This window comes from Mesoplodon mirus, assembly GCF_964341445.2.
Source record: "Mesoplodon mirus genome assembly, chromosome: 10".
NCBI lineage: Eukaryota > Metazoa > Chordata > Mammalia > Artiodactyla > Ziphiidae > Mesoplodon > Mesoplodon mirus.
In genome coordinates, this window is record NC_138986.1 from 52,379,745 (window position 1) to 52,399,347 (window position 19,603).

Consider the following 19,603-nt stretch of genomic DNA (forward strand, 5'->3'; position numbering starts at 1 on the left):
ATAAATGAAATAGAAACAAAGAAAACAATAGCAAGGATCAATAAAAATAAAAGCTGGTTCTTTGAGAAGAGAAACAAAATTGATAAACCATTAGCCAGACTCATCAAGAAAAAGAGGGAGAGGACTCAAATCAATAAAACTAGAAATGAAAAAGGGGAAGTTACAACAGACACTGCAGAAATACAAAGCATCCTAAGAGACTACTACAAGCAACTCTATGCCAATAAAATGGATGACCTGGAAGAAATGGACAAATTCTTAGAGAGGTATACCCTTCCAAGACTGAACCACGAAGAAATAGAAAATATGAACAAACCAATCACAAGTAATGAAATTGAAACTGTGATTAAAAATCTTCCAACAAACAAAAGTCCAGGACCAGATGGCTTCACAGGTGAATTCTATCAAACATTTAGAGAAGAGCTAACACCCATCCTTCTCAAACTCTTCCAAAAAATTGCAGAGGAAGGAACACTCCCAAACTCATTCTATGAGGCCACCATCACCCTGATACCAAAACCGGACAGAGATACTACAAAAAAAAGAAAATTACAGACCAATATCACTGATGAATATACATGCAAAAATCCTCAACAAAATACTAGCAAACAGAATCCAACAACACATTAAAAGGATCATACACCATGATCAAGTGGGATTTATCCCAGGGATGCAGGGATTCTTCAATATACACAAATCAATCAATGTGATACACCAGATTAACAAATTGAAGAATAAAAACCATATGATCATCTCAATAGATGCAGAAGAAGCTTTTGACAAAATTCAACGCCCATTTATGATAAAAACTCTTCAGAAAGTGGTCAGAGAGGGAACCTACCTCAACATAATAAAGGCCATATATGACAAACCCACAGCAAACATCATTCTCAATGGTGAAAAACTGAAAGCATTTCCTCTAAGATCAGGAACAAGACAAGGATGTCCACTCTCACCACTATTATTCAACATAGTTTTGGAAGTCCTAGCCACAGCAATCAGAGAAGAAAAAGAAATAAAAGGAATACAAATTGGAAAAGAAATAGTAAAACGTCACTGTTTGCAGATGACATGATACTATACATAGAGAATCCTAAAGATGCCACCAGAAAACTACTAGAGCTAATCAATGAATTTGGTAAAGTTGCAGGATACAAAATTAATGCACAGAAACCTCTTGCATTCCTATACACTAATGATGGAAAATCTGAACAAGAAATTAAGCAAACACTCCCATTTACCATTGCAACAAAAAGAATAAAATAGCTAGGAATAAACCTACCTAGGGAGACAAAAGACCTGTATGCAGAAAACTATAAGACACTGATGAAAGAAATTAAAGATGATACCAACAGATTGAGAGATATACTATGTTCTTGGATTGGAAGAATCAATACTGTGAAGATGACTATACTACCCAAAGCAATCTACAGATTTGATGCAATCTGTATCAAAATACCAATGGCAGTTTTTACAGAACGAGAACAAAAAATCTTACAATTTGTATGGAGACAAAAAAGACCCCTAATAGCCAAAGCAGTCTTCAGGGAAAAAAAAGGAGCTGGAGGAATCAGACTCCCTGACTTCAAACTATACTACAAGGCTACAGTAATCAAGACAATATGGTACTGGCACAGAAACAGAAATATAGATCAATGGAACAAGATAGAAAGCCCAGAGATAAACCCATGCACCTATGGTCAACTAATCTATGACAAAGGAGGCAAGGATATACATGGAGAAAGGACAGTCTCTTCAATAAGTGGTGCTGGGAAAACTGGACAGCTACATGTAAAAGAATAAAATTAGAACACTCCCTAACACCATACACAAAAATAAATTCAAAATGGATTAGAGACCTAAATGTAAGACTGGACACTATAAAACTCTTAGAGGGGGCTTCCCTGGTGGCGCAGTGGTTGAGAGTCCGCCTGCCGATGCAGGGGACACGGGTTCGTGCCCCGGTCTGGGAGGATCCCACATGCCGCGGAGTGGCTGTGCCCGTGAGCCATGGCCGCTGAGCCTGCGCGTCCGGAGCCTGTGCTCCGCAACGGGAGAGGCCAAAACGGTGAGAGGCCCGCGTCACAAAAACTCTTAGAGGAAAACATAGGAAGAACACTCTTTGACATAAATCACAGCAAGATCTTTTTTGATCCACTTCCTAGAGTAATGGAAATAAAAACAAAAATAAACAAATGGGACCTAATGAAACTTCAAAGCTTTTGTACAGCAATGGAAACCATAAACAAGACCAAAAGACAACCCTCACAATGGGAGAAAATATTTGCAAACGAATCAACGGACAAAGGATTAATATCCAAAATATATAAACAGCTCATGCAGTTCAATATTAAAAAAACAAACAACCCAATCCAAAAATGGGCAGAAGACTAAATAGACATCTCTCCAAAGAGGACATACAGATGGCCAAGAAGCACATGAAAAGCTGCTTAACATCACTAATCATTAGAGAAATACAAATCAAAACTACAATGAAGTATCACTTCACACCAGTTAGAATGGGCATCATCAGAAGATCTACAAACAACAAATGCTGGAGAGGGTGTGGAGAAAAGGGAACCCTCTTGCACTGTTGGTGGGAATGTAAATTGATACAGCCACTGTGCAGAACAGTATGGAGGTTCCTTGAAAAACTAAAAATAGAATTACCATATGACCCAGCAACCCCACTACTGGGCATATACCCAGAGAAAACCATAATTCAAAAAGACACATGCACCTCAATGTTCACTGCAGCACTATTTACAATAGCCAGGACATGGCAGCAACCTAAATGCCCATCAACAGACGAATGGATAAAGAAGATGTGGTACATATATACAAAGGAGTATTACTCAGCCATAAGAAGGAACGAAATTGGGTCACTTGTAGGTATGTGGATGGATGAGACTGTCACACAGAGTAAAGTAAGTCAGAAAGAGAAAAACAAATATCGTATATTAACACATACAGGTGGAACCTAGAAAAATGGTACAGATGAACCAGTTTGCAGGGCAGAAATAGAGACACAGATGTAGAGAACAAACGTATGGACACCAAGGCAGGGAAGTGGTGGTGGGTGGTGGTGGGATGAATTGGGAGATTGGGATTGACACATATACACTGATGTGTGTAGAATGGATGACTAATAAGAACCTGCTGTATAAATAAATAAATAAATTAATTAATTTTAAAAAATCATCACAGTGGGGACTGCTAGTTTCCACTTAAGATGGAGAAAGCTGCGAAGAGTGTTATCCTAACGAGAAGAAAAAGCTGGATCAAGTAGAAGATTACAAAATTTCTTGAACCCATCAGAGAGCTGAAATCAAAGAAAAGGTCATGCCTACAAGTAGGGATATGTATGAGCACAGGCCCACCTGGGTCAAGCAGAGAGGAAGATGGGGCTCCTATCCAAGTGGGCCTTCTTTCAATAGATGACAAGTCAACTGAAGGTACAACATTGAGCCACACTTAAAATCTTAACCTAAAAGCTACTTCCAGAGGATTAATATTTGGAGTTTGACTGAATTCATTAGTCATAATTTTTACATGTGGTTATGTAACATATAAAACTTTTAAACAATTCTAAAGAAAAGATCAATTCTTTATAGCTTGCTTTCAAGGTAAGACATTTCTAGAGGCTAAGACTCCTGTGAATAGAGCCCTATTTAAAAAAAAAAAAAAGACCCGATGCAGCCAAAAAATAAATTTAAAACAAACAAACAAAAAGAGTAAGTACAGATATACTCATCAATATGGGTAATCTTAGAAACAACGTAAAGAAAAAGGAACAAGCCACACGGAAGTTTGATAACTTTTTTATAAAGTTCAAAAGCAAGCACAACTAAAACAGTGCAGGGACAGATACTATAGGATGAAACTATAAAATAAGGGAATGAGAAAACCACAAAATTTCAGAGAGGGGTCACACACGTAGAGGAGTCAGGGGGATGGGAGCAGGCAGGCTATGCCAGGACCTGCGGCAGCACTGGTAACGGTGAGGTCCTCAGTTGGGTTATGGGCACGTGGGGGGCATGACTACTAGGCTTCGTCATATACATATATTCTTATATATCAAATACTTCATAACAGCACTGATCAAAGAATATGTGGCTATTAAAAAAAATGTCCCTTGACTTCAGAACACCTGCATTCCAGTACCTGTTCTGCTGACAACTAATCTAACAACTAATCCAACTTGAGAAAGTGACCAAAATCTGTCTTCCTTGGTTAAATGATGGTGTTGGAACAGATGCTCATAATGCTCCCTTTGAAGTTCTAAAATTCCTTAGCTTTGTTTATTAGAAATATACTCAAAAAAAAAAAAGCACCCTCACCTCTACAAGGATGGGTACTAGGATTAGCCAGCTGCTTTAAACAAAGGTTTAAAAACAAATCACAAGCAACAGAATCGGAAAGGAAAAGTGAGTTAGAAATGTCTCACTTTCCCAAATAAGGAACTGACAATACTCTTTAATTTGTGTATGTGTAGCAAAACCTAATCCAGAATGAAAAGGCCCTGACATAAATCTCCTAATGGAATCTAAACAAGTGCCGCGCCCCCTGCACCACCCCAGCAAAGTCTTCTCTTACACCAGTTCAGGAGACTCTGCTGCACCAACAGAAGAACGTGAGCTCGGGTACCTGTTACCAGCTGATTCCCCAACCCACTGAGATTCTCCTTGGAGATCTGCAGAAGTACTACTGACCTGGTCCCAAGAGGACCAAGTTCAATGACCCCAAACTTTGAGCTGACATCCAAGGCAGCTTTCTATTATCCTAATGGAAATGAAGAACCAGAAAAAAAAAAAAAAAAAGTCTACTGCCATGCAAGCCCATCAAAACATGTAAAACATTACTGGTTTGTAACTACCACCTATAAAACTAGGTTAAACTTACGGTCAAGGTAAGAAACTTTATTTAAGTGTAGCTCATTATGCTTCCACATAGCCCAAGCCCGAGTCATGAAACCTGCCAGACATGGAGATTAAAATATTATGGCAGACGCCTATTTCATTCTTCTAAGGAAAGTGATATTTCTCAACATTAAATGCTTTGAGAAAAAAGATGTAGAGATCTCTTTGATGTGAAAAAAATAAAAGGCAGCAAGAGATGAAGACACATTTTTTGTTTAGATTCCTCCTTTTCTTACCAATCACTAAACACAAAAGTGCCCGAAGCTCACATGCCCTTTCTGCTCTTTATACTCACTCTCTCTGAGATCTTGTCTAGCATCGGGTTTAGATACATTCTCTCTCCGTGCTGATAACTCCTGATTTTATCTCCAGCCTCACCCCAACCCCAAATTCCTGTGTCATGCATCCAGTCACCTTCCTGACCTCTTACGTGAATGTGCAGTCGGCATCTCCAACTTAACCTCACAAACTGAACTCCTGGATTTCATTCTGCCTCCTAGTTTTCTCCATTCCGGTAAATGCTGGGGTCCCTAACCCTGGACATTTCTCAGCCCCTCACACCCCATATAAAATCTGTCAGCACATGTTGGTTCTGTCTTCAAAATGTATCCAGAATCTGACCATTTTTCACCACTACTATCATGCCAAGTCACCAAAACCTCTTGCCTGTGTAACTGCAGTGATCTCCTAACTGGTTTCTTTGCTTCCATTCTTACCTCTTTACAATCTACTTTTACACAGCAGCTAGAGTGATCCTCCTAAAACACAAGTTAGATCAAAATCCTCCAGTGAGTTCTCACGTCACTTGGAGCCATCTAAAATCCCTCCCAAGTCCTTCAAGGTCTGACATGACACGAGGCCTCTCTCCCATCACTGGTCCCCCTAGCTCACTCTACTGCAGCCAGAACTCCCACCTGTTGCCCAAACATCCCCTGGAGGGCTTTGCAAATGCTGGGCTTCCTGCCTAGCACACTCCCCTGCTCCGCCTGCCTCAGATGTCCCTCAGCTGACTCCCTCATTTCCTCAGGTCTCTGCTTACAGGTCACCAGGGAGCTTCACGACCACTCTCTAAAAGTAGCACTTCCACTGTCCCTCTCCATAATTTATGTTTCTTGTAGTATTTACCTTCGGACTCATTACATATGTATTATCTTATGCATATTCCATTAATAAAATCTCTTGAGCAGTCTCTGAATATATAAATATTTATAAATTACATATATAACCACTGGAATATATTATGAATTCATTAGAAAACACACACGAAGATAAAATTTGAAGAGAAGATTTTAAATAATATATAAAGAAGCTTTAGTGTTTTTTCCTGCATCTCAGTGGATGTCTGTCACATGCCCTGGGCTGTGCGCTCCACTGCAGAAGCCACAAGCTTCAGTTCTGCAGCCTGCACTTTCTAGCCTAATTTCTCCTCTGAGATATTCCCATTTCCTTCAAAATACCATTGCAATTTCCTGTGATTTTTGAAACCAACATTCTAGGGGCTTTGGAAAGCATTGTGTGAAAATGTTAAAGGAAGTAGCATGCATGTTGGCCTCCATCCCACCTGAAACATCAGGGGCACACATGCTTTAATTACCTCCTTTGAATTACCCTGAAGGTATAATCTGCAACTCAGCTTTGAATGAATCAGGTTCCTTTGCAAAAAGGAAATTCCCACATTAAAAATGCGGTTTTCAGATTTCCCTGGTGGTGCAGTGGTTAAGAATCCGCCTGCCAATGCAGGGGACACGGGTTTGATCCCTGGTCCAGGAAGATCCCACATGCCACGGAGCAACTGAGCCTGTGCATCACAACCACTGAGCCTGCGCTCTAGAGCCCATGAGACACAACTACTGAGCCCGAGTGCCACAACTACTGAAGCCCGCGCGCCTAGAGCCCGTGCTCCGTAACAAGAGAAGCCACCACAGTGAGAAGCCTGCACACCACAACAAAGAGTAGCCCCTACTCGCAGCAACTAGAGAAAACCCATGTGCAGCAACGAAGACCCAATGCAGCCAAAAATAAATAAATTTTTTTAAAAATGCAGTTTTCTCCCTGCACTTCCTCCAAGAAATCATCATTGTTTGTAAGAGAGCTGAATCATAAGAACATAGGTAACAGAGTAACCAAAAATATCAGATTTTTATGTGCCTTATCAAAAAAATAATAAAACCTTGTAGTCAATAATAATTACTTAACAGGACAACAAATCAGAGACAGAGTATCTTAAGTCCTCTTTTTACACTCAAAAAAGGGCTTCATCAAAATTATATTGGAAATAAAATACTCACGTGCCCCAATGTACTTTAATGGAACAAGTCTTCTGCATCATACCAAACCCCTGCATTTCTTCAGTATCATCAAAGTAGGAATTTAGAAGTCCTAACCCTTCTGGTTCAGTAAATAAGTCAATCTGACTAACTCTGTAATCCTAAAAAAAAAAAAAAAAAAGAAAATGAATACACGTATACATGTATAATAGTACACCATGTATTAAACTCTACAGTAAGCTCATTATTCTTCTTTTCAAATAATTATAAGAAGCTTTAAATATACACACAGATCGCACAGATCACCTGCCACTTTATCCCTTTCCTGTTTTCACCCATGACCTAATAATATATGATCCTTCGGGGCAGACACATTGGTTTAGTCATATATCTCAGTGTTACATTCAAGCAAAGAGCACCAGAAATGTATTTCAGAGTTTTGGAGCATAGTTATTTCTCTCATCCTCACAGAAAAAAAAAAAAAAAAAAAAAAACTGCTTCGCTTTCCTTGGTAACGTGAGTTTTAGTTCCTTTGCTCTCCTGTGACCGTCCATGTCCAGGGATACTGGTTTATAGAGTGGTTGCACTTGGAATCTTCCTCAGCTCTTTTGTGCCCATAAGCCCCCTGCAGTAACTCTCCTTGACTATGATGTCGGCTTGGTCTAAGTCATAAAGGCAAAGGCACACGTTTATGGTGACTTAAATCTCTACACTTTAGTCACTATTCCATGCACTGCATGTCCATCAAACACTCTACAAAAGGCCTCTCTTGGCTGAGTGCCTGAGCCCTGATCGAATGTTTTTTGAACCTCTTCTGTGTTACACAGCAAGGTGAACTGAGGTACAGAAAAAATGGTTAACACTTGGGTCAGTTTAGGGGCAGCTCTTTCAAACATTAACAAAAGGAACAAATCTAGTGAACTGAAAAGGTGACTCCCTTGAATAAACGTTGTGATGTATGTTTATGTGTCAAGAAACCATAAACACAATCTGTAAAAAGTTACAGTTCATCACACATTAGGAGCCATAAAAGTATTCCTTCTCTTTAACATGATACCATTCAGAAAAACTTACCCCAAGGAAATAAATCAGAAAATGTATACATTATTAAATGCACAAAAATGTTCATGCAGTATTATTTAAGGTAAGTTTTTCCCTAAGTCCCACAGTAAGAAGAAAGGTAAAATAAATGATAGCGCATCGTATCAATGGAATATGATGCTCAGTTAAACCCCAAACCATGTAATAACATGAAAAGCATTAATTCACCTTAGGTCTGCTATTATCAGGGGAAACAGAAGGCCTCTTTACCAATGTGCTTCATTTTCCTTAGCCCACCTTCCTGGATCCCTAAATCCCCACCCCACCAGATCCTAATATCTCCCCAAGTTGCAAATCATTGAGAGATGTTACAAACGGGAGTGTAACCTTCAGGAAAGTGGTATGGAGAGAGAAAAAAAGGATTGAGAATCACAGTTTTAAAGGAAAACAACACTGTACCTGTATTATGATTGCAACTATAGAAAAAGCAGATTATAATATGGCCAAGAAAGAGTAGAGAATTCAGAAAAATGAAGGGAGGACACTTCATGAGAGATGGGATTTTGGATGATAGTTTAAAATATTGTTTTATTACCAATACTATTTGAGTAATAAATAAAAAATGCAGGTAAATTATCCCACTATGACATTTTAAAATGGTGTTTCTCGTGTCTTACATAAGGTTCATCACATTATGTACTTAAAACTAGTAAGAGACAAATCGTTTAGAATACCAATATTACCATCTAAGTCACTCAGAAATGTTGACCCAGGAAACAGGTGACTTTTTCCTCCGCCAAAAGCTGTTAGTCATTCTTATTCATTCTCATTTTGGAACATGGCTTTTTTCCCTATTGTACCCCAACACCCATGTCTAGTACACAAATGGAGTTTTTTCACTTGGAAGATACCTTTTACATTTTTAAAGGTAAAGAATCATCAGATCCCAAGAACCATGAAGAACTGATACAAGTTCCTCAACAACGAATAAGGGACCAAGAAATTTTTACCCAATCCATAAAGTGGCCTTAAATACCTATTTTTCTAAAAACCCACATGAAATGCCAGAGTTGATCAACTGAATTATCTTTGGATTATTTATTTTTCCAAAACAGAACTCCTGTAAGCCACTCAAGGTAATAAGAACTCGCACAGCAACCAAAAAACTAAGTAAAAGAAAAATCTGGCCCGTGCTCCTCAACAAGAGAAGCCACCTCAATGAGAGGCCTGCACACCACAACGAAGAGTAGCCCCCCGCTCGCCTCAACTAAAAAAAGAAAGCCCGGGGCTTCCCTGGTGGCGCAGTGGTTGAGAGTCCGCCTGCTGATGCGGGGGACACGGGTTCGTGCCCCGATCCCGGAGGATCCCACATGCTGCGGGGCGGCTGGGCCCGCGAGCCGTGGCCGCGGAGCCTGTGTGTCCAGAGCCTGTGCTCCGCGGCGGGAGGGGCCGCAGCAGTGAGAAGCCCGCGTACAGAAAAAAAAAAAAAAAAAAAAAAAAAAAAAAGAAAGCCCGCACACAGCAACGAAGACTGAACGCAGCCAAAAATAAATAAATAATAAATACATTTTTTTAAAAAAAAGAAAAGAAAAGAAAAATCTGTTCAGGACTTCCCTGGTGGCACAGTGGTTAAGAATCCACCTGCCAATGCAGGGAACCCGGGAAGATCCCACATGCCGCGGAACAACTAAGCCCGTGCACCACAACTATTGAGCCTGTGCTCTAGAGCCCACAAGCCACAACTACTGTACCCACGTGCCACAACTACTGAAGCCTGCGCACCTAGAGCCCGTGCTCCGCAACATGAGAAGCCACCGCGATGAGAAGCCCGTGCACCGCAATGAAGAGTAGCTCCCGCTCTCTGCAACTAGAGAAAGCCTGCACGCAGCAATGAAGACCCAACGTAGCCAAAAATAAATAAATAAATTCATTTTTTAAAAAAGAAAAATCTGTTCATACGGAACTCATCAAAACTAAGTTATTAAGTAAATAATAAATTGCAGATGGGAATGGGGGGCCGGAATGAGAAATTTACCTTCAGGATTTATTGTGAAAAAGATGACTAACCAATTAGAATGTTTCTTAGTTCTAATTCATTTAACATGTACAAATGTTTAAAATGCAGAAAATACATCCATAAAACACCACATATTTGTCCCACTTTTATCATAAAATGAAACTCTCTCTCAAAAGAACTATACCCAGCATTCAATAGGTATCTGCTGAAAGAATGGATGAAATCCAGTTTGCCTTTATTAAAACCTTACTGATTTTACCTACCTGGACCACAAGTCTGATTGAACCAATCACCACAGGCTTAGCCGACTCCGCCTCGTCATCGTTTCTTTCCAAACTATCTTCTATACCCCAGGGACCAGACAGTTCCAATTCTCCCTCTTCTAAGGGGATGGAGTGTCCTTCAAAATTTGGTTTCTCATACAAAATCCAGCTAAGAATAAAACATAGCAAAACTATTAGCCAGTCTTGGTGAGAGAGATTTTGAATATGCAAATATTCTGGCCAATAGCCATATATATATATACCATATATTAGTGGCCAATTCTCTAGCAATTAAAACAGCATAAACTCTCCCTAAAACTAAAACTTCAGTGGGCATAATTAAGTTCTGATAACTGAAGAATTTTATCAGGATTTTAGAGAACTTTTGACTAGCAGTATGAACATTATAGAGCTACTAAAGTTTCACAGAATTGCCAGTTGGTGGAGACTTAGTAATATGTCAGATAAATGGACATATTTTTTTCTTTTTATGTATGTAAAAAACACTTCTCTTGAGGGATTTTACCTTATATATTAAAACCATATCAATGGATATATTGATACAAAGGACTACTACATGCATGTTAATGGAAAGCATTTTTTCCAGTTTTATTGAGATCTAATTGACATATAACATTGTATTAGTTTAAGCTGTACAACATGATGATCTGATCTATGTATATATTACGAAATGATCACCATAATAAGTTTAGTTAACATCCACCACCTCACAGTTACAATTTTTTTTCTAGTGATGAGAACTTTTAAGATCTACTCTCTTAGCAACTTTCAGATATACTATGTAATACTTTAACTTTAGTGACCCAGAAAGCATTTTTAAAGTATTCTTCCCAACAACATCCAAACACTAAAGAAAAACCTCATGACAATATATGACAGTGCTGGTCTTAAGAGACAAGTCAACAGAAGTTGAAGAATCACTATTCATTAAAAACAAAATTATAACGTTCAGTTTTCAAATTTAAGAACAAAAGCTAATTGTATTTTTCTAATGAATATGTTGAATATACAGAAAAATATATTAAAATATCTAAAACCTAAGAGGAAAGATGCTGCATTTTAATCAAATGTAGACGTAAAGAAAAGCTTAATAATTTTGTAAACCATAAATGTCCTACACTCTTTATTTTAAACAAGTTTATAAATAGGTACTAAAGATAAGTATTTATGCCAGGTAAGTGATTTTTTTTAAAACCGCTTTACTTTATTCAATTTCCTGTGTATTTCCTCGAAGCAATTAAGCTGGTAATATAATTCTTTCACGGTTTCTTTACTTAATAAAAACTATCTGCTGTCAAAAAGTTAGAAAATAAAATTTAGATTAGTCCTTCACTGAACTGTCATTAAAAAAGTTAGCAAAGATGTTTTTTCTTATAGAATTTAAAAAATTCTATCAACATGACTATGACCTATCAACATGAGTAGTGCAATTCTTATCAACCTCATTGAAAATTCAAAAACCAAAAGTATATTATGGACTCTGGTGCTCATTAGTCCAAACCAACATTATGTGGGAAAAAGAAACTTATACTGCTGCACTTTTCTGATTTTTCTAACAACATGCATCATTCAGAAATAACATTATAAACCATATTTCAGAAATAACATTATAAACCAGATTTCTTAGACATGTATTTCTTTTAGTATTCACTATGACTAGTATTGTCTGCCCTTTACATTGCTAAGGGCATAATTTAAAATAAGTACTAATGACCAGAAGGGTAATTAAAAATGTGAAACACACACCCTCCAAGTCAGAAACACAAAGTGTCACTCTTACCATCCTCTCACAACTTTCATGAGTATCACGGGAGAGAGGCTCCAAGAGCTGCAATCCTCAATGTCACTGAACACTTCAATGCACTCCTCTGAGACGTCGGGTTCACCGTATATCACCACCTAAAGAAAGTGAGAGTGGTAGCACGTTTTACTGCACTTTAACAGATCAAAATGAAGTCTAGACTAGGAATAGAAAATAATCTTACCTTTCCAGGTCGGGGATTGATTTTATTCTGGACACTTCCTTTAAGTGCCTGTAATGAGATGAACAAAAACACAACAAATAATTAAACTTTAGGTAAAGTCCTCTTTTCTCCTCTCATGATCCTTTAAGATCGTATTTGCCTCATATTTGTCAATTTGGAAACATGTCTACCTTGATCTATGCCAAAGTTGTCTTAAAACTCTCTTTGACGGGACTTCGCTGATGGCTCAGTGGTTAAGAATCTGCCTGCCAGTGCAGAGGACACAGGTTCGAGCCCTGGTCCAGGAAGATCCCACATGCCGCAGAGCAACTAAGCCCGTGTGCCACAACTACTGAGCCTGCGCTCTAGAGCCCACGAGCCACAACTACTGAGCCCGAGTGCCACAACTACTGAAGCCTGCGCACCTAGAACCCGTACTCTGCAACAAGAGAAGCCACTGCAATGAGAAGCCCGGGAACCCCAACGAAGAACAGCCTGCGCAAAGCAACAAAGACCCAAAGCAGCCAAAAATAAAAATAAATAAATAAATAAAAAATTAAAAAAAAAAACAAAACTAACTCTCTTTGACTCTATTAAAATAAGGGCTTTTCCCCCCCTCTAACCATAATTGACATTTCAATTTCTGCTCATTTAAATGCCTAGGATACTTCCACCTATCTGGAAAGTTCAGGGCACAAGAGTCAGACCCATGTTTTACATCAGTTCACAGAACAAGAACTCAGCTAAGATCTTGATTACAATTCAAACAATCTCAGTAAAATTTCAAATAAACAGAGAAATTCTAATGGATTAATCACATATCTAGAATGAGCTGAATCCATTTTATGTGTTCATATACATATCTTATCTGAATCTATAATTACTGTTTTTTCATCACATAACTAGTCTAAATAAAGTGTTTATGGTATATTTCACAATGTACATTGCACATGGTTACTTTAATCCCATATAAAAATATATTTTTATGTGGCTCCAAAACTAATCATTTTCAAGACCATCTGACCAGTAAAACCAGAAATGCCTAAGATAATAAAAATAGTAATTACACATGTAAAAATATTATAAAACATGGACTACTTTCACTGCTGAACAGGATGCCTATTCTAAGGACTGCCTTTGATCTGACCACTCTTGCATCACACCAGGGTGGAATATGCCTGAAAGACCATAGGAAGGGCCTCAGTAGAGCATTATTACAGATTAAAATGCCATATGCTTATTTATATATGCACATTTCAAGAAGACAAGCTAAAGAAAAAGTCTGATATTTAAATAAAATTCAGGTAAGACATTAAAGGGAGAATAGTTATATAGTCAACAAAGCCCAAGGCGTAAAGAAAAACAACAACAAAAAATTTTTTTAATCATAAAAAGGGCTAGAGAAAGTATAAAGTACTTTGTTTCTCCTTTTTACTTCATTTGATTGGGTTTTTCAAGGGACTCCATAGGGAAACTGTATATTCTGTTGTCAGACTCGTTGTCAAATAAGAGAGGTAATCTAAGAATGATTAAAAAGAGAGAATAATGCTGTAATGAATGAGAAGTGGACCAGTGTCAATTTTGTGCTTCAGAGAAATACTCAAAAATCTTAGGATTTCTAAGTGCTATAGGCTGATTCAGTTTTATCTGTTTACAGCAGTGGTTCTCAAAGTGAAATCCAGGGGTCCCTGGAGGGTCCCCAATAATCCCACAGGGAGTCCATTAGGTCAAAACCATTTTCATAATAAGAAGAGGTTATTTGTTTTTTTCACTTTCTTTCTCTCACAGGTGTAGTGTGGAATTTTCCAGAGGGTCCATGACATGTGATGACATCATTGCTCTGATGGCTACAGGAATGTACATTTGTATGTTCTAATTTTTCTCAGTATTAATTTCTAATATAATAGATGCCAATAGGCATAACCCATATCAACAAAAACTCTTTGGGGTCCTCAATAATTTTTACTTTATATCTACATCTCTCTCTCTCTCTCTCTCTGTGTGTGTGTGTGTGTGTGTGTGTGTATGTGTGTGTGTGTGTGTGCGTGTGTATGGCATCCTAAGAGTAAAAAATTTGAAAACCTTTGAGCAGAGGGATCTGAGCCTCTGCTGGAAATCCAACTATACATTTTGAAAGCGCTTCCAGAATTGTATTCCATGATAGGCTTGTAGCAAAAGCTAATACAACAAATTCAAACATGGGGCAGTGCCCTGTACAAATGAGGAAGGGGGCAAGATATTTTCTGCCTGGATAAACTGTGTTGGATGTTGATCTACACTTGCCAGGTAGTCCGGTAACAGGACTACCCACAGGGTGGCAACAGGAATACAGAGGCCCAGTCCTGTTTCTGGGCTTAGCAGAGCTGAGCTCTAAACCTTATCTGCCTCCCTCTTTCAACTTGAGTATCAAGCTTGGTAATGGAAAGCCACAAATTCACATTAAAAACTGAGTAAAGAAAACAACTTCTAGCAGTCAGATAAAAGAAGATGGAGAGGGGCTTCCCTGGTGGCGCAGTGGTTGAGAGTCTGCCTGCTGACGCAGGGGACGCGGGTTCGTGCCCCAGTCCGGGAAGATCCCACATGCCACGGAGTGGCTGGGCCCCTGAGCCATGGCCGCTGGGCCTGCGCGTCTGGAGCACAGCTCCACAACGGGAGAGGCCACAACAGTAAGAGGCCCGTGTACCGCCAAAAAAAAAAAAAAAAAGAAGATGCAGAAATCTTAACTGTTTCTCAAAATGGTATTTTGCCATCCTTTCTACTCTGTTACAGGAAAGTGCCAATGTAGACCAAATTCTTTACTCCCCAACAGCTTTGCAGGAAAATAATATTTCCCTAATGAAAACTAGTTCCAGATAAAGAGAAAACACTTTATCAACCATGTGGGATAAACATTTATTGCTACTAAGGGGAAGAAAGAGTGAATCTCAAAGTACAAGAGAAACGGTTAGGAACAAGATTCCTCGGTGGAGGCTTTTCCAGATAAAGGAAGCTGCTTCATAAATGTTCAAAATTCTAGGTATAGTACTGAGCATTTTTACACGGAACTAGGGAAGAAAAAACACCTTGTCCATCTCTGAGCTCTCAAGGTACCTTATCTACACCTTTCACAATACAACACATAAATTCACAAGTGCCCTAAAATATTTGTAGCTTATTTTCCTTGCTGGGCTACAAATGCCTTGAGAACAGAATCCGAATCTCTTGGACTCTAAAATCCCTTGTACATAGTAGGTTTTCAAATATGTGATGAATGAATAAAAAACTATCAGACACAAACATAACCATTTTTAAACAAATAACATGAATTGTTCATCATCCCCTTCTCCTCTGACTTAAAAAAACCCCACATAAATAATACTATGTTGCTACTTACTGTTGTATCTGATAATGACATTCCAGAAAAAGAAATGCTTGGGTCAAACCGGGTGGATTTGAAAAGACAGGGGAAGTCTGTGTCACTGCTTCCACAGCTCAGCAAGTTCGATTTAAGAACACTTTCAATATGTTTAGCCTCTTCCATATCACCACTGTTCTTCAGTTTTGAAAATTCAGAAAATGTAGTTTTTGGCATGGGTAGGTTGCTTCGTGAATCCAGATCTTTTCCGGTTTCCTCTTTTTGCAGGTACTTTTCCACGGAGCTCGGACTTTCCAATTCCGAATGAGACGTATCTGACGAGTTGAAATTGAAGACCTTTATGTTGCTGGGCGGCAGACTTGGCTGTTCTTTCTCTGAACCACAGGGTGGGGCACCCTCAGCCAGGGGCTGTAACACGGAAGGCCGAGAAAGAGAACTGTTGTGAGCGGTGTCGAAAGATGTGGTCATGGTATTGACTGATGTTACAGAGGGAGAAAAGATTTTGTCTTGTGGTAAAGAAGATAACATGCTTGAGAAAAGTGCACTTTTTTCTAGCCTCGATCTCTTGACTCCACCGTTTGTGACGTCCCTGCTCTCCTTGTCATTTACTTCTGGAGCCGCCAGAGGCTCGCCTTTCCCATTAGTGTGAGTTTGCAAGGACTTGAAAAGGACACTCTGTTCTGTGGATGAACGTTTTGGTCTCAGTTTGGATTTGGTGTCAAGATTCTGCATCAAATGTAAAGCCGGTGACATTTCTGGCTGGCCTTCCTTTTTCTTACCCAAACCAAAGGTAAACACGTTGGGATCAAACACCTTTTCTAAATTGTCCTCATGAATAGGAGGCATGACGAAGTGAGGGGCAGGGGAGTTTGGCATCCTGGGCTTCTTTTTCTTCTGGGGCACACAAACTGCGCTGTCCATCTTTTTTATAATCTCAGTGAATTTTTCCATATCAGAAGAAGAATCTAATACACTATCATCACTACCAGCAGAAATGTTCAAAAGGCTGGCAGAACTGTCCTGGCCATTTTGATTGGGTCTTTGAGGGGTTTCTAAATGATTTCTGTTGCCAGGGTAGTTGGTGGTGCTGGATTCAGTCTTCAGGGGTTTTCCGCTGCCCTGAATAGGCAGAGTTTTTTCTGATTCGGGCGGCATGACTTGTGCGCCAGATTTTGCTACATGTTCCTCTGTGCGATGAATGTGTTTGGGTGATGTGCTCTTATTGCCCTGTACTTCCTCTTTCTGGGGAGTACGACTTGCAACGGAAACCACTTCAAGTTCATTATTGTGACAGCTTGGCAACTGTGCTTCTCTAACTTCAGAGCTATCTGAGATGATCCGAGAGCGGACATCCTTGGTGTTCTCCACAGGGAGCACGAAGGACCTGACCTGGACAAGGACCTTGGATGGACACTCATTTCCCATAGCTGCCAGGCTGTGCTCTGGGGACAAAGGAGGGCTTCTTTCTCCCCCTCCTCCTCCTGCAAGTCTGGAGGAGGACAACTTCTCATTATTCTGATGAGACACAGGCAGAGTACATCCATTACGGTTTTCTGACACTCCTAGATCAGTGCACGGAAAACTGCTTACAGGAGCTTCAGCACACATGTCTTTGGGATCATCCACAGGAATGGGGGCAGCCAGTGAAAGAGAAGGCCCATGAGATGACCCAGCTGGGTGCTGTGAGTCAGAAAATCCATCCTGTGGCTTTGGTATGGCTGTTGGAGGTGAATCTTTGGCCTCAAGAATGGCAGGACTGTCTTGTGCTGTATCAGTCATATTTTCACGTTCAAGTCTTTTGCTGTCAGCAGCCTTTGAGTCGTCCTCCCCTAAGAGCTCGTGGTCCTTAACAGGAGTCAGAGCAGTAACCACTGGTTCAGAAGGGCAGCCAGCATCTGTTTGCCCATCTACCTTATCACCTAGGTTAAGCTGAGAACCAGGAGCCTCCGCCTCAGGAACAGTAACTTTGGCTTCTGCAGAGGTTTTCTTCCCCAGCACACCATTCTGGTGATTATTTGGCATCACCTTCTTTTCAGGCTGCTCCATTTCCTTGGCTTTTTTGGCTAAATTCAGCTGTGCCCTCTCGACAAATGTTTTATTAGAGGCAGGAGTGTTCCTCACACCTCGAATGTCAGTGTGTCTTGGGCTATTGTTTGCCCGCTTGTTTTCAAATAAGGAGATTTTGGTGGCAGTGTTTCCTTTGTGAACTGGCTGGCTAAATGGATTATGCCCATTTCCCAAACTGCCAAGATTCTTAGGGGTTTTAAGATTTAGTTCCACATGTTTGGGCTTGGCAGGGCTGCAAGAATAAAGCAGCATGATAAAGTTATTAACCTGGGTTTTTAAGTGAACATACCAATTTATTACAAAACTGTGAAAAGCCAATATCTTTCTAATAGGTAACATTTTTAATGAAACTATTTTTAAACAATTCTAAACATACTATCAATTACCTTTAATGGATGTTTCGCTTCCATATGAGGGATGAAAAATTATATAGCTAAGAAAGGCAAGAGGTGAGAGGGTAACAAGTTTTCTAATAAGTTTATCATGTACCTAGTAGATGAGTACAGTGCTTAGCACTAGAGTTGGGACTGAAGAACATTAGAACCAATTTAAATACTTCATGCACTCCCATACTTTAAATATGTGAATGATTTCCCCAAAAATCAATTGTGTATTTTTTTATAACTTTTTTTACATTATCTCAAAAGCGAGATTATAAAAAATATTTATCTATTATTTACCTCTTTGGATAGTTTATTCCCTTCATCCTTCCCCCATAAAATTTTTCTCTGACTATACAAGTGTGTTCACTATAGAACATTTAGAAAATATAAAGACAGAAAACCACTCATAATCCTACCACTCAAACACTATCCCTGTCAACATTCTAGTACACTTCCTATCTTTTCTGTATGCATAGGGAAATATTTTCAATAGAATTGAGATTGGTCTGTTCATAGAGTTTGGTATCTTGCCTTAAAAAAAAGAGATTTAACCTTATATTTAACATTTTTAACATTTTTCAAGTTAGTAAAAAATTTGAAAAGTCTTCATAATGTCTGCATAAAAATCCATCATATAGATGTACCACAATTTACTTATCAATTATTCAGTTGTTGGTTTTGCCACCATTCTGGGGGCAAAGAGAGTCTCCCTTCTTTCTCACCTTTCTTGGGTGTAATTGCCTGCTAATGGAAATTTTAAGTCTTTGTGTACACAGTTTTCTTTCTGAGGAAAAAAATGTCCTCTGGCTCTGGTCCCAGCTCTTATACCAATTATCTGTGTGAACTTGGTCAAGCTACCTTAACTCTCTAAACTCTACCTTCTCTACCTGTAAAAAGAAACAAAAAACTAGTTAGTTTAGAACATGTGTGTGTACTGGTTCACACACATACATGTTATCATTGAAGATATCCTGTGGTTCTCTTCAAGGGCTGCAACAGGGGACAGTAGAAACTGGGGGATGGAACTGTTGGTCAACCACCCTCCTTTCAACCAGAATCACTCCTACTTATGTTTTATGTATCACTTTTATATAAGCTTTCCAAGAAGAACAGACTCCAAAGCTAAAAACAAAAATGTCTAAATCATTAGTCTAGTGGTTTATAAAGTGTAAGAGATAACACCCACTAACATTCACTGATCGTCAAGCACTTTCTATGGCTTGCCTCATGTACAATTTTACACATTCTCTTTTAAGATGAGGAAGTTGGGGTCTAGAGAAGGTAAGTACTTTGCCTGAAGTCACAC

The 19,603-nt window shown here is 39.2% G+C and overlaps 1 protein-coding gene across 1 annotated transcript in view; it reads right to left on the bottom strand.

Annotated features, from left to right (window-relative positions):
- CRYBG1 (crystallin beta-gamma domain containing 1) overlaps positions 1–19,603 on the bottom strand; it is a 59,968-nt gene that overhangs the window by 35,260 nt on the left and 5,105 nt on the right. Inside the window, exons 2-6 of the mRNA XM_082633934.1 lie at positions 15,866–18,146; positions 12,514–12,561; positions 12,309–12,427; positions 10,508–10,676; positions 7,208–7,347 (exon numbers count right to left, since the gene is read on the bottom strand). Coding sequence (XP_082490060.1) covers positions 7,208–7,347; positions 10,508–10,676; positions 12,309–12,427; positions 12,514–12,561; positions 15,866–18,146 — 2,757 coding nt within the window. The remainder of the gene's footprint in view (positions 1–7,207; positions 7,348–10,507; positions 10,677–12,308; positions 12,428–12,513; positions 12,562–15,865; positions 18,147–19,603) is intronic.